This window comes from Salvelinus alpinus, chromosome 25, assembly GCF_045679555.1.
Source record: "Salvelinus alpinus chromosome 25, SLU_Salpinus.1, whole genome shotgun sequence".
Taxonomy (NCBI): domain Eukaryota; kingdom Metazoa; phylum Chordata; class Actinopteri; order Salmoniformes; family Salmonidae; genus Salvelinus; species Salvelinus alpinus.
In genome coordinates this window covers 41919617-41935857 of record NC_092110.1, presented here as the reverse complement: position 1 = coordinate 41935857, position 16241 = coordinate 41919617, and the positions used below count along the sequence as shown (strand labels likewise).

General features: G+C 46.6%; 1 protein-coding gene across 2 annotated transcripts in view; it reads right to left on the bottom strand.

Annotated features, from left to right (window-relative positions):
• Positions 1 to 16241, bottom strand: part of sos2 (son of sevenless homolog 2 (Drosophila)) — a 118086-nt gene that overhangs the window by 10239 nt on the left and 91606 nt on the right. For both annotated transcript variants that reach the window (XM_071366818.1, XM_071366819.1), the window contains exons 8-16: positions 12512 to 12610; positions 11519 to 11646; positions 10664 to 11319; positions 8188 to 8269; positions 5652 to 5774; positions 5133 to 5245; positions 2007 to 2229; positions 1427 to 1546; positions 938 to 1100 (exon numbers count right to left, since the gene is read on the bottom strand). In XM_071366818.1, coding sequence (XP_071222919.1) covers positions 938 to 1100; positions 1427 to 1546; positions 2007 to 2229; positions 5133 to 5245; positions 5652 to 5774; positions 8188 to 8269; positions 10664 to 11319; positions 11519 to 11646; positions 12512 to 12610 — 1707 coding nt within the window. The remainder of the gene's footprint in view (positions 1 to 937; positions 1101 to 1426; positions 1547 to 2006; positions 2230 to 5132; positions 5246 to 5651; positions 5775 to 8187; positions 8270 to 10663; positions 11320 to 11518; positions 11647 to 12511; positions 12611 to 16241) is intronic.

Below are 16241 nucleotides of genomic sequence, written 5' to 3'. Positions count from 1 at the left end.
TATTTGCATCAACTCTTCACAGTTGTGTTCTGTGAGTGTCACAGAGTAAAATGATACCCCATTTCATTGCTCCACATTACAACACTCCAACCTTGTTTAACATCATCAAATCTATGGCATGATTCCACCAATTGTAACCTTCTGCGTCCCTTTCAAAATAGAGACTTTTATTTTGAAGGCCAACCGCAAATTCCACTATTGTGGCTAATCCATATTGTGGCTAGCTTCACAACACATAACCCGGTCTGGTCAAGCCTCACTAGCCAGGGGAAGTTAAGTGGCTAGCTAACTAGTTATTTTCATGAACTGAAGTTCAACAATAGTGGCTACCTAGCTAATACTTACTCACATGGATTCCTAAATCATTGCTAAGAATAATGAAAATTACTGCAGTTTCTACTGGTCATTGTTTTCAGGCTGGCTGTATTGGTGCTAGCTAGCTACCAAGCTAAAGCTAGCTAGGTACCAAGCTAAAGCTAGCTAGCTACCAAGCTAGCTAGCTACCAAGCTAAAGCTAGCTAGCTACGAAGCTAAAGCTAGCTACCGCAGAAGTTGCTAATAACATCTGTATCAAATATATTTGCAAACATTTTTAATCCTGCTCGTTTAATCCTGATCTTATTTCAAATGCTCACACAGACGTTTTCCCATTCGGTCAAACAAATAATGCCTTATTACCAACGCGGTATTGTAAACACATCGTTCGTGGGCGGTGTGTGCTTGTTTGCAGACTTTTATTTTTTGTACAGTTTTGACAGTGCTACTGATGGTCGTGGTGTAGCTTGACTTGCACGTACAAATTCAGCACACACAACATTCTAAAATAGAATAGTGTTTTTTTGACATTAAAAGCTTATTTGACTCGTCAAATAGTGTTTTTTGACACGCAAAGACCCAAACGGCGTTCCATAGCTAAGGTGTGTGTGTGTGTGTTCACCTCAAAGGTGTGATCGAGCCGGTAGACGGGGACAGAGTTGATGGCAGAGACCACCTCCAGAACACCGTTGAAATTGTTGAGCTCCTGAAACACCTGGAGGATCTCAATGACCCGTGTGAACACTGCTACCCTCTCATCCAGGTTCTCTGCTTCCACAATACACCTGACAGAGAGAGAGAGAGACAGAGAGCGAGACAGAGAGCGAGACAGAGAGAGAGACAGAGAGCGAGACAGAGAGCGAGACAGAGAGCGAGACAGAGAGCGAGACAGAGAGCGAGACAGAGAGAGAGACAGAGAGAGAGACAGAGAGCGAGACAGAGAGGATATCAGTATTAGCGTTACTGACTGAGTTCACAGCAGGGAGATGTTCAGTAGGGCACACAGTAGGAAAACATTTCTTATCGGACAAGTTCATGTTTGACTCGGTTTCATTACATATTCCACCTACTGAACAGTATTCCACCTACTACTACCACCACTACTACTCACTTCTCAAACCACAGTGTGAGGTTGGTGGTGTGGCGGATCATCCTCAACAGGTTGGGAGAGTTATTCTCCTTGTCCTCTTTGGTCCAGACACTCCCCACCAGCTCAGATGGCCTCACAGCCCTGAGGAGAGAAGGGGGACAGTAACACACTTCAATAAGACAGTAACACACTTCAATAAGACAGTAACACACTTCAATAAGGAAGTAACACACTCCCCACCAGCTCAGATGGCCTCACAGCCCTGAGGAGAGAAGGGGGACAGTAACACACTTCAATAAGGCAGTAACACACTCCCCACCAGCTCAGATGGCCTCACAGCCCTGGGAGAGAAGGGGGACAGTAACACACTGCGCTGCACGTCTCTCGTCACCTCTAAGAGGAGAAGTTGTGAAAGGCTGTTTTACGATCCACAGTCCCTGCGTTCAAAATATTACATCGAAACAACATATTTCCACAGTCCTATGGACAGTACATGGTCTGCTTAGCTTCAGTTGGCCCGGCAGGTTAAACCACGTTTGGTCAGATCAGTAAATGAAGTTGTCCACTTGATCACCGTAGTAACAGCAGGTGTCAGTCTAACCTGTATAGCTCTGACTCCAACAGGGTGAGCTGGCGGGCGATCTCTATGGGGTGAAGGGTCATGAGGTCAAAGGTGTCCGTCTGACCCAGGCGGCTGATGTGCCACTCGATGGGCGGCGGCGGGCTCTCGAAGGTGATGTTGTGGCTGACCCCGTTGGACTGAGTCTGCATCTTCCTCTTGATGATCTTGTTGATGGACTCCACCCACTTCCTCATAGACTTGCCTGAGGAAGGGACATGTGACAAGGACTTGTTTTTGAATGTTTTTATTTTATTTTTTATCATTCATGACAATTAAGCTCAATTAAACTTCACTAAAGTAAAACATGACCATTGTCCAGTCCCCTATCTAATCACTGTCAGAGGTTGGAAGTAAAAAAAACGTTTGAGACTCTTTAACACCTTAATGTTTTATTGTGACAGTTCTGGTGGACACCAATGCATTCATTACACGTAGCAACTAAACTTGCTAACATTTTCTGCACAATAACATAAGTGACTAGTAAATAATAAAAGTAGCGAACACTGAAAAATGTGTCCCTGTGAATGAACATTTTGGTATTGTAGTAAGAAATACTGTATTGAGGTGGTAGTCCTGTAGTAGTATTGAGGTAGTAGTATTGAGGTAGTCCTGTAGTAGTATTGCGGTAGTAGTATTGAGGTAGTCCTGTAGTAGTATTGAGGTAGTCCTGTAGTAGTATTGAGGTAGTCGTGTTGAGGTAGTAGTATTGAGGTAGTCCTGTAGTAGTATTGAGGTAGTCGTGTTGAGGTAGTAGTATTGAGGTAGTCCTGTAGTAGTATTGAGGTAGTCGTGTTGAGGTAGTAGTATTGAGATAGTCCTGTAGTAGTATTGAGGTAGTCCTGTAGTAGTATTGAGGTAGTCCTGTAGTAGTATTGAGGTAGTAGTATTGAGGTAGTACTGTAGTATTTAATGGTTGGAATCAAAATTATTTTCCAATCGTTTAGTTCTGAACAGAACTGGTTCCCATGCTTTTAAAATACCGTTATTAACCGGTTCCCATGCTTTTAAAATACCGTTATTAACCGGTTCCCATGCTTTTAAAATACCGTTATTAACCGGTTCCCATGCTTTTAAAATACCGTTATTAACCGGTTCCCATGCTTTTAGTTCCCATGCTTTTAAAATACCGTTATTAACCGGTTCCCATGCTTTTAAAATACCGTTATTAACCGGTTCCCATGCTTTTAAAATACCGTTATTAACCGGTTCCCATGCTTTTAAAATACCGTTATTAACCGGTTCCCATGCTTTTAAAATACCGTTATTAACCGGTTCCCATGCTTTTAAAATAACGGTTCTCTTCCGGAACAGTATGGATCACTTTCATTCCTTTTTCCGTTTCTGTTCCTTGAACATTTATTTTCGGTTCTGTTCCCTGAATAGTTCCAACCCCTGGTAGTAGTACTATAGTAGTATTGTGGTAGTACTGTAGTAATATTGTAGTAGTAGTACTGTAGTACTAGTATTGTAGTGGTACTGTAGTAGTGATATTGAGGTGGTACTGTAGTAGTACTGAGGTAGTCCTGTAGTAGTATTGAGGTAGTAGTATTGAGGTAGTACTGTAGTATTTAATGGTTGGAATCTAAATTATTTTCCAATCGTTTAGTTCTGAACAGAACTGGTTCCCATGCTTTTAAAATACCGTTATTAACCGGTTCCCATGCTTTTAAAATACCGTTATTAACCGGTTCCCATGCTTTTAAAATAACGTTATTAACCGGTTCCCGTGCTTTTAAAATACCGTTATTAACCGGTTCCCATGCTTTTAAAATACCGTTATTAACCGGTTCCCATGCTTTTAAAATACCGTTATTAACCGGTTCCCATGCTTTTAAAATAACGGTTCTCTTCCGGAACAGTATGGATCACTTTCATTCCTTTTTCCGTTTCTGTTCCTTGAACATTTATTTTCGGTTCTGTTCCCTGAATAGTTCCAACCCCTGGTAGTAGTACTATAGTAGTATTGTGGTAGTACTGTAGTAATATTGTAGTAGTAGTACTGTAGTACTAGTATTGTAGTGGTACTGTAGTAGTGATATTGAGGTGGTACTGTAGTAGTACTGAGGTAGTACTGTAGTAGTATTGAGGTAGTACTGTAGTGGTACTGTAATATTGAGGTGGTATTGTAGTGGTACTGTAGTATTGCTGTAATACTGCAGTGGTACTGTAGTATTGAGGCAGTACTGTAGTAGTATTGTAATAGTATTGCGGTGGTACTGTAGTAGCACTGTAGTATTATTGAAGTAGTATTGTAATAGTATGTGTAGTGGTACTGTAGTAGTATTGGTGTAGCACTGTAGTATTGCGGTAGTACTGTAGTGGTATTGTAATAGTATTTGTAGTGGTACTGTAGTGGTATTGAGGTAGTACTGTAGTGGTATTGTAATGGTACTGTAGTAGTATAGAGGTAGTACTGTTGTGGTACTGTAGTATCGAGGTAGTACTGTAGTAGTATTGAGGTAGTAGTGTGGTGGTACGGTAGTATTGAGGTAGTGCTGTAGTAGTATTGGTGTGGTATTGTAATAGTATTGGTACTGTAGCAGTATTGCGGTAGTAGTGTAGTGGTACTGAAGTATTGATGTAGTACTGTAGTGGTATTGGAATAGTATTGTAGTGGTACTGCAGTAGTACTGTAGTAGTATCGAGGTAGTACTGTGGCGGTATTGTAATAGTATTGTAGTAGTATTGAGGTAGTACTGTGGTGGTATTGTAATGGTACTGTAGTAGTATTGAGGTAGTAGTGTAGTAGTGTTGTGGTACTGTAGTATTGAGGTAGTAGTGTAGTGGCACTGTAGTATTGAGGTAGTAGTGTAGTGGTACTGTAGTATTGATGTAGTACTGTGGTAGTACTGTTGTGGTATTGTAATAGTATTGTAATGGTACAGTGGTGGTATTGCGGTAGTAGTGTAGTGGTACCGCAGTATTGAGGTAGTAGTGTAGTAGTACTGTAGTATTGAGGTAGTACCGCAGTAGTACTGTAGTATTGAGGTAGTACTACTACTGCTGCAGTAGTACTGTAGTATTGAGGTAGTACTGTAGTATTGAGGTAGTACTGTAGTAGTACTGCGGTGGTACTGTAGTAGTACTGTAGTATTGAGGTAGTACCTCGTAGTTGTATAATGCTGCTGATGTACTCCTCCAGTCGGCCTCGTAGCTCGGGGTCGTTCTCAAAGTCATAGAAATGATGCTCCACCCACTGACGGAACACATTCAGGACCCTGAGAGAGAGAGAGAGGGGGAGAGAGAGGGGGAGAGAGAGAGGGGGGGGGGGGGGGGAGGTAGAGACAGACGAAGGTGAATGATCAGTCAAATTAATTTATAAAGCACTTGTTTTATCAACAGTTATCACTGTGCTTTAAGAAACTATTTTGAGAGATGCCACAGTATTAGTATTAGGGGGTTAGGGCCACAGGAATGGTGATGATGGACCGCCCCCATCATGGATGGATGAGTCTGATTGGACAGCGGGAGGGTGAGAAGGAGTCTTGATTGGACAGTGGGATGTACTCTGAATGAACAGTGGGATGTACTCTGATTGGACAGTGGGAAGGAGTCTGATTGGATAGTGGGAAGGAGTCTGATTGGACAGTGGGAAGGAGTCTGATTGGACAGTGGTGATTATACCTGAGTTGGACCGGTTGGACGTACTCCCTCCGGAACCTCTGTAGCTCTGCAGCCATTGGCTGATCTCCGTTCCATAGAGCCTGCTTGTCTGCCTCGGTGGGCTCCGGCTCTGGGATCTCAATCCTGTGTGTCAAAAATAATAATAATTTCATTTGTAAAGCTCAAAAAACAAATAAATACATATAAAAATATATTAAAAACAATCCAAACCACAGAACAGAGAACACAGACAACCAAAGCTTTATACAAGTGTCATCAGATCTGGAGGACAAAACAGAACTAGCAGACTTTATATTTAAATGTTATTTAACCTTTATTTAACTAGGAAAGTCAGTTAAGAACAAATTCTTATTTACAATCATGGCCTACACCAGCCAAACCCGGACGATGCTGGGGCAATTGTGTGCCGTCCTATGGGACTCCCAATCACGGCCGGCTGTGATACAGCCCGGATTCGAACCAGGGTGTCTGCAGTGACGCCTCTTGCACTGAGATGCAGTGCCTTAGACCGCTGCGCCACTCGGGAGCCCAGAACACAGCATATTACCATCAACAGGTTAGGAGCCAGGATATAGTCATAGGTTGAGTGACAAATGGCACCCTATATAGGGCACTACTTCAGACCAGGGCTCTACTCCAGACCGGGGCTCTACTTCAGACCAGGGCTCTACTCCAGACCGGGGGTCCACGGGGCTCTACTTCAGACCGGGGGTCCACAGGGCTCTACTTCAGACCGGGGGTCCACAGGGCTCTACTTCAGACCGGGGCTCTACTCCAGACCAGGGTCCACAGGGCTCTACTCCAGACCGGGGGTCTACTCCAGACCGGGGCTCTACTCCAGACCGGGGCTCTACTCCAGACCGGGGCTCTACTCCAGACCGGGGCTCTACTCCAGACCGGGGCTCTACTCCAGACCGGGGCTCTACTCCAGACCGGGGCTCTACTTCAGACCGGGGCTCTACTTCAGACCGGGGCTCTACTCCTGACCGGGGGTCCACGGGGCTCTACTCCAGACCAGGGTCCACAGGGCTCTACTCCAGACCAGGGTCCACAGGGCTCTACTCCAGACCAGGGTCCACAGGGCTCTACTCCAGACCAGGGTCCACAGGGCTCTACTCCAGACCAGGGTCCACAGGGCTCTACTACAGACCAGGGTCCACAGGGCTCTACTCCAGACCAGGGTCCACAGGGCTCTACTCCAGACCAGGGTCCACAGGGCTCTACTCCAGACCAGGGTCCACAGGGCTCTACTCCAGACCAGGGTCCACAGGGCTCTACTCCAGACCGGAGGTCCACAGGGCTCTACTCCAGACCGGGGGTCCACGGCGCTCTACTTCAGACCAGGGCTCTACTTCAGACCAGGGCTCTACTCCAGACCGGGGGTCCACAGGGGCTCTACTCCAGACCAGGGGTCCACGGGGCTCTACTTCAGACCAGGGTCCACAGGGCTCTACTCCAGACCAGGGTCCACGGGGCTCTACTCCAGACCAGGGTCCACGGGGCTCTACTCCAGACCAGGGTCCACGGGGCTCTACTCCAGACCGGAGGTCCACAGGGCTCTACTCCAGACCGGGGCTCTACTCCAGACCAGGGCTCTACTCCAGACCAGGGCTCTACTCCAGACCAGGGCTCTACTCCAGACCAGGGCTCTACTCCAGACCAGGGCTCTACTCCAGACCAGGGCTCTACTCCAGACCAGGGCTCTACTCCAGACCAGGGCTCTACTCCAGACCAGGGCTCTACTCCAGACCAGGGCTCTACTCCAGACCAGGGCTCTACTCCATACCAGGGCTCTACTCCATACCAGGGCTCTACTCCATACCAGGGCTCTACTCCATACCAGGGCTCTACTCCATACCAGGGTCCACAGGGCTCTACTCCAGACCGGGGGTCCACAGGGCTCTACTCCAGACCAGGGTCCACAGGGCTCTACTCCAGACCGGGGCTCTACTCCAGACCGGGGTCCACAGGGCTCTACTCCAGACCGGGGCTCTACTCCAGACCAGGGGTCCACAGGGCTCTACTCCAGACCAGGGTCCACAGGGCTCTACTCCAGACCGGGGCTCTACTCCAGACCGGGGCTCTACTCCAGACCGGGGGTCCACAGGGCTCTACTCCAGACCGGGGCTCTACTCCAGACCAGGGGTCCACAGGGCTCTACTCCAGACCGGGGCTCTACTCCAGACCAGGGGTCCACAGGGCTCTACTCCAGACCGGGGGTCCACAGGGCTCTACTCCAGACCGGGGGTCCACAGGGCTCTACTCCAGACCAGGGTCCACGGGTGCCATTTAGGACACACAATAGAACTGTATTGTCTCTATTATCCCTCCAGGGATATGAACAGGAAATAATTCACTTCCTGTGTGTTGTTGTTCTACTTTATACTACTGATATTGATTACTGAAATGTTTGGGAAAGAGCTGGCAAGAAAGGCATTTCACTGTACTTGTGCACGTGACAATAAAACTTGAAAAAATGTCTTGGCCCCTGTACAAACACAACATACTGGTATACTGGTAAGCAGGTCCGACCTACCTGTCTATCAAGAGGCCGAGGAGCTCCTGGGGCTTGCAAAAGGACCGGTAGGTGGTCAGAAAAGTGCGCACAAAGTTGGGATCTAAAGGACAGCAGAAAAATTATTGAATCATCACACTTGCATCATAAATAAGCCAATTTATTTGTATTTGGAATAACGTCAAATTGATCAGAAATACAGTGTAGATATTGTTAAATTACTATTGTAGCTGGAAACCGCAGATTTTTTATGGAATATCTACATAGGCGTACAGAGGCCCATTATCAGCAACCACCACTCCTGTGTTCCAATGGCACGTTGTGTTAGCTAATCCAAGTTGATCATTTTAAAAGACTAATTGATCATTAGAAAACCCTTTTGCAATTATGTTAGCGCAGCTGAAAACTGTTGTTCTGATTAAAGAAGCAATAAAACTGGCCTTCTTTAGACTAGTTGAGTATCTGGAGCATTTGTGGGTTCGATTACAGGCTCAGATTGACCAGAAACAAATAACTTTCTTCTGAAACTCGTCAGTCTATTCTTGTTCTGAGAAATGAAGGCTATTCCATGCGAGAAATTGCCAAGAAACTGAAGATCTCGTACAACGCTGTGTACTACTCCCTTCACAGAACAGCGCAAACTGACTCTAACCGGAATAGAAAGAGGAGTGGGAGGCCCTGGTGGACAACTGAGCGTTTCCAGCTACAATAGTCATTTACAACATTAACAATGTCTACACTGTATTTCTGATCTATTTTATTTTAAATGGACAAAAAAAAAAGGGCTTTTCTTTCATAAACGAGGACATTTCTAAGTGACCCCAAACTTTTGAACGGTAGTGTGTGATATATATATATTATATATACACACACACATATACACAAACACACACACTATATATATATATAAACTCAGCAAAAAAAGAAACGTCCCTTTTTCAGGACCCTGTCTTTCAAAGATAATTCGTATAAATCCAAATAACTTCACAGATCTTGTAAAGGGTTTAAACACTGTTTCCCATGCTTGTTCAGTGAACCATAAACAATTAATGAACATGCACCTGTGGAACGGTTGTTAAGACACTAACAGCTTACAGACGGTAGGAAATTAAGGTCACAGTTATGAAAACTTAGGACACTAAAGAGGCCTTTCTACTGACTCTGGAAAAAAAACTAAAAGAAAGATGTCCAGGGTCCCTGCTCATCTGCGTTAACGTGCCTTAGGCATGCTGCAAGGAGGCATGAGGACTGCAGATGTGGCCAGGGCAATAAATTGCAATGTCCGTACTGCAAGACGCCTAAGACAGCGCTACAGGGAGACAGGACGGACAGCTGATCGTCCTCGCAGTGGCAGACCACGTGTAACATGATGGCAACAACTGCCCGAGTTGCACCAGGAACGCACAATCTCTCCATCAGTGCTCAGACTGTCCGCAATAGGCTGAGAGAGGCTGGACTGAGGGCTTGTAGGCCTGTTGTAAGGCAGGTCCTCATCAGACATCACCGGCGACAACGTCGCCTACGGGCACAAACCCACCGTAGCTGGACCAGACAGGACTGGCAAAAAGTGCTCTTCACTGACGAGTCGCGTTTTTGTCTCACCAGGGGTGATGGTCAGATTCGCGTTTATCGTCGAAGGAATGAACGTTACACCAAGGCCTGTACTCTGGAGCGGGATCGATTTGGAGGTGGAGGGTCTGTCATGGTCTGGAGCGGTGTGTCACAGCATCATCGGACTGAGCTTGTTGTCATTGCAGGCAATCTCAACCCTGTGTGTTACAGGGAAGACATCTTCCTCCCTCATGTGGTACCCTTCCTGCAGGCTCATCGTGACATGACCCTCCAGCATGACAACGCCACCAGCCATACTGCTCATTCGGTGAGTGATTTCCTGCCAGACAGGAATGTCAGTGTTCTGCCATGGCCAGCGAAGAGCCCGGATCTCAATCCCATTGAGCACGTCTGTGACCTGTTGGATTGGAGGGTGAGGGCTAGGCATTCCCCCCAGAAATGTCAGAGAACTTGCAGGTACCTTGGTGGAAGAGTGGGGTAAGATCTCACAGCAAGAACTGGAAAATCTGGTGCAGTCCGTGAGGAGGAGATGCACTGCAGTACTTAATGCAGCTGGTGGCCACACCAGATACTGACTGTTTGATTTTGACCCCCACCCCCTTTGTTCAGGGACACATTATTCCATTTCTGTTCGTCACATGTCTGTGGAACTTGTTCAGTTTATGTCTCAGTTGTTGAATCTTGTTATGTTCATACAAATATTTACACATGTTAAGTTTCCCGAAAATAAACGCAGTTGACAGTGAGAGAACGTTTCTTTTTTTGCTGAGTTTATACATACATGCATACATACCTTACACACATACATAGTACGTTCCGTTCCGCCCCCCCGACAAAACATTTCCGGCAGCTGAATCTAGTTGTCTACTCTGGAGTACACTACTCTTAAAACAGACAACACGGTAGGGGTCTCAGCCAGGCTTACCAGCGTACATGTGGTAGGTGAGCCTCTCTATAAGCTTGACCACCGTGCCTGCTTTAATAATGGGTATCCCCGTCTTGCTCTGGACGCGATCTTCAAACACGATGTTCTCCTCTGAATCGTGCACAGCGAAGCGGTATAGCTCTGGCGAGGGCAGGCGGAGGGGCTGAGCCTGCTCCTCGTGCTGCAGAACCGTGTCCAACATACGGTCCAGCGTGGAGCGGTACTGCAGGGTCACCAGCGCCGCCATCCAAGCCCCTTTCTCCTCCGCCGAGCGGGCGCAGAACACCACACAGTTCTCGTCTTTACCGACGAGTTCGAAGGCGTGTTTGAACTCCACCGAGTCCTCGCGGTCCACGATGCGGACTTTCCGCAGGACGAACTTCTCCTTGAGACGGAACTCTGCCCCGCTTCCAGAACCGGGGAGTCGGGAGCTCTGATTGGCCTTGCAGCTGATCATGAGGCCGTCGAACAGGAAGTTGTGTCGCTCGTGTTTGGCGCCGGCGCGGAGGAGCGCCCCCTCCAGGATAAACTCGGAACAGCACTGGCCGATATCCTTCCCCTCCCAGCCATCGATGCTCTTCTGGATCTCGTTCATCCGCTTGATGGCCAGCTGCTTGCTGCGCACCTGACGGCTGTACAGACGGTACATGGGTTCACTGGAGGAGTATGAGAAAGAGAGAGAGAGGGTGGTCAGAAAACTGAAGAATCAATCAAAACCTTTATTTAACTAGAATAATTGTTGAGAACACAATTTGTTTACATTAACAACCCGAAAACAAATCACATTTAATGTGTAGTATAGTAAGACGTGTGTATCTGCAGGGTGAGCTGTAGCGTGGAGGCGCAGCTACGTACCCAGGTTTGCGTCGAGGCAGGTGTTTGGCGTAGATGCGTTCCACGCTACACTGGAGGTTGAGCAGAGCGGTGATGGCCTGCTTCAAACACTCCCTGTCATCCTGCTCCTCACTGTGCTCCTGCAGTTGCTGCTCACAAAACACAAGATGACAGGCATTAGGCATTGATGCATGTTTTAACGTATGCACAGAGCGACATTGATGCATGTTTTAACGTATGCACAGAGCGACATTAATGTATGTTTTAACGTATGCACAGAGAAAACCACGTCCCTCATTACAGGAAGATACAAAAGTACTTGCACGGACACTTTCCGTGGAGGTAATCGATGCCACAACAAGCAACAGATGCAGATCACTACTAAAGGTTCAACTGATTGACTAGCTCATGGTTTACAAGACTTAAAGCTGAAATCTTTAAAAAGGGGGGGGCGGGGAAACATTGCTCGCCCCCCCCCACCCCCCAGCGTCTTTCGTTATTGTTTTTGTTGAGGACACGGAGGAAAGGAGAATTGTGGTTTTAAAAAGGCCTCAGGACATGTCCTGCTGTTCTATTAAGTATGCACTGACGTCCCACGGTCTTTGCTGTTGTCATAATGCACACCGACGTGGCAGTTAGCACCACCTACGGATTTCAGATTCAATAACTTAATAAGATATAATAATAAGATACTAACTTTAACTAAGTTAAAACCAATCTATAGTCCACTGACAGGAATCAGGAGCTCTCAGATCCCGAACAGAGAGCTTGACCCTAATTTCCATACTTAACCACAAGATGGCGACTCATAAGGGGAATGACCAAAACACTGGCCTTGATAAGCTCTAAGTCGAAACACTGGTCAACCTCACTGTGAGAAGGACATGCCTGGACTGTGTGTGTGTGTGTGTGTGTGTGTGTGTGTGTGTATGTGTGTGTGTGTGTGTGTGTGTGTGTGTGTGTGTGTGTGTGTGTGTGTGTGTGTGTGTGTGTGTGTGTGTGTCAGACACTCACCTGCAGTAGGTCAAAGTAGTGCAAACAGTGGTATACAGGAACCATCATGAGCTGTGGCAGAACGTACTGAACCGCCTCCTTGAAACCTTCAGCTATGGACTGGAGAGACAACAACATTACAGATTACCCTGGAGAGAAAGACTAGAGGGACTAGTACCTAACATAATATATATGGACTGGAGAGACAGACACCATTACACTACAGATTACAGGAGAGACAACAACACTACAGATTACAGGAGAGACAACAACATTACAGATCACCCTGGAGAGACAACAACATTACAGATTACCCTGGAGAGAAAGACTAGAGGGACTAGTACCTAACATAATATATATGGACTGGAGAGACAGACACCATTACACTACAGATTACAGGAGAGACAACAACACTACAGATTACAGGAGAGACAACAACATTACAGATTACCCTGGAGAGACAACAACATTACAGATCACCCTGGAGAGACAACAACATTACATTACATATTACTGTAGAGACAGACAACATTACTTTACATATTACCGTAGAGACAGACAACATTACTTTACATATTACCGTAGAGACAGACAACATTACTTTACATATTACTGTAGAGACACAGACCCAACAACATTACATATTACTGCAGAGACAAAGACAACCTAGAAACAGAGAGAACAGGAGAGACAGGGTCCCTCTGCTATGGACTGAAGAGAATATAAAAACCATGGATGACAGAGAGAGAGAGGGAGGGAAAAAAGAGGAGACAAATAGGGTAGTAGGGGTTGCTATATAGTATCCCCCCTCCTGCTCTCTAATAGGGGTTGTTATATAGTATCCTCCCTCCTGTTCCCTAGTAGGGGTTGCTATATAGTATCCCCCCTCCTGCTCTCTAGTAGGGGTTGTTATATAGTATCCTCCCTCCTGTTCCCTAGTAGGGGTTGCTATATAGTATCCCCCCTCCTGCTCTCTAGTAGGGGTTGCTATATAGTATCCCCCCTCCTGCTCTCTAGTAGGGGTTGTTATATAGTATCCTCCCTCCTGTTCCCTAGTAGGGGTTGCTATATAGTATCCCCCCTCCTGCTCCCTAGTAGGGGTTGTTATATAGTATCCTCCCTCCTGCTCCCTAGTAGGGGTTGTTATATAGTATCCCCCCTCCTGCTCCCTAGTAGGGGTTGTTATATAGTATCCTCCCTCCTGCTCTCTAGTAGGGGTTGTTATATAGTATCCTCCCTCCTGTTCCCTAGTAGGGGTTGTTATATAGTATCCTCCCTCCTGCTCTCTAGTAGGGGTTGTTATATAGTATCCTCCCTCCTGTTCCCTAGTAGGGGTTGTTATATAGTATCCTCCCTCCTGTTCCCTAGTAGGGGTTGTTATATAGTATCATCCCTCCTGCTCCCTAGCAGGGGTTGTTATATAGTATCCTCCCTCCTGCTCCCTAGTAGGGGTTGCTATATAGTATCCCCCCTCCTGCTCTCTAGTAGGGGTTGCTATATAGTATCCCCCCTCCTGCTCTCTAGTAGGGGTTGTTATATAGTATCCTCCCTCCTGTTCCCTAGTAGGGGTTGCTATATAGTATCCCCCCTCCTGCTCCCTAGTAGGGGTTGTTATATAGTATCCTCCCTCCTGCTCCCTAGTAGGGGTTGTTATATAGTATCCCCCCTCCTGCTCCCTAGTAGGGGTTGTTATATAGTATCCTCCCTCCTGCTCTCTAGTAGGGGTTGTTATATAGTATCCTCCCTCCTGTTCCCTAGTAGGGGTTGTTATATAGTATCCTCCCTCCTGCTCTCTAGTAGGGGTTGTTATATAGTATCCTCCCTCCTGTTCCCTAGTAGGGGTTGTTATATAGTATCCTCCCTCCTGTTCCCTAGTAGGGGTTGTTATATAGTATCATCCCTCCTGCTCCCTAGTAGGGGTTGTTATATAGTATCCTCCCTCCTGCTCCCTAGTAGGGGTTGTTATATAGTATCCTCCCTCCTGCTCTCTAGTAGGGGTTGTTATATAGTATCCTCCCTCCTGCTCCCTAGTAGGGGTTGTTATATAGTATCCTCCCTCCTGTTCCCTAGTAGGGGTTGTTATATAGTATCCTCCCTCCTGCTCTCTAGTAGGGGTTGTTATATAGTATCCTCCCTCCTGCTCCCTAGTAGGGGTTGTTATATAGTATCCTCCCTCCTGTTCCCTAGTAGGGGTTGTTATATAGTATCCTCCCTCCTGCTCCCTAGTAGGGGTTGTTATATAGTATCCTCCCTCCTGCTCTCTAGTAGGGGTTGTTATATAGTATCCTCCCTCCTGTTCCCTAGTAGGGGTTGTTATATAGTATCCTCCCTCCTGCTCTCTAGTAGGGGTTGTTATATAGTATCCTCCCTCCTGCTCCCTAGTAGGGGTTGTTATATAGTATCCTCCCTCCTGCTCCCTAGTAGGGGTTGTTATATAGTATCCTCCCTCCTGCTCCCTAGTAGGGGTTGTTATATAGTATCCTCCCTCCTGCTCCCTAGTAGGGGTTGTTATATAGTATCCTCCCTCCTGCTCCGTAGATAGATGATCCTAAATCAATACTCTACTACTTAAGACTCCACACTACAGCCTCCTCTGGTGCTCTCTGTCTGTGTGTGTGGAGAGACACTCAGACTACAACAGACTACATAGCCTGCCTGCCCCATACTGTCTGTTTGTCTGTCTGTGGGGAGAGATATTGAGTTCTATCTGTCTGTCTGTGTGTGTGTGTGTATCTGTCTGTCTGTCTGTGTATCTGTCTGTCTGTCTGTCTGTCTGTCTGTCTGTCTGTGTGGGGAGAGATAGTGAGTTATGTCTGTCTATGTCTGTCTTTCTGTCTGGGGAGAGATAGTGAGTTCTGTCTGTCTGTCTGTCTGTCTGTCTGTCTGTCTGTCTGTCTGTCTGTCTGTCTGTCTGTCTGTCTGTCTGTCTGTCTGTCTGTCTGTGTGGGGAGAGATAGTGAGTTCTGTCTGTCAATGTCTGTCTTTCTGTCTGTCTGTCTGTCTGGGGAGAGATAGTGAGTTCTGTCTGTCTGTGTGGGGAGAGATAGTGAGTTCTGTCTGTCTATGTCTGTCTTTCTGTCTGTCTGTCTGTCTGTCTGGGGAGAGATAGTGAGTTCTGTCTGTCTGTCTGTCTGTCTGTCTGTCTGTGGAGAGATAGTGAGTTCTGTCTGTCTGTCTGTCTGTGTGGGGAGAGATAGTGAGTTCTGTCTGTCAATGTCTGTCTTTCTGTCTGTCTGTCTGGGGAGAGATAGTGAGTTCTGTCTGTCTGTGTGGGGAGAGATAGTGAGTTCTGTCTGTCAATGTCTGTCTTTCTGTCTGTCTGTCTGGGGAGAGATAGTGAGTTCTGTCTGTCTGTGTGGGGAGAGATAGTGAGTTATGTCTGTCTTTCTGTCTGTCTGTCTGGGGAGAGATAGTGAGTTCTGTCTGTCTGTCTGTCTGTCTGTCTGTCTGTCTGTCTGTCTGTCTGTCTGGGGAGAGATAGTGAGTTCTGTCTGTCTGTCTGTCTGTCTGTCTGTCTGTCTGTCTGTCTGTCTGTCTGTCTGTCTGTCTGTCTGTCTGTCTGTCTGTCTGTCTGTCTGTCTGTGTGGGGAGAGATAGTGAGTTCTGTAAACACACAAACAGAGATATTAAAATGGAGCTCCAAACACTGGCAAATGACAAAACAATAACTATTGCAACAATGTAACCCTCTCTCAGTTTTACCCCAACATCACCCCTAGTTCATTAAAATAAAAAGGAACAATACAACGAA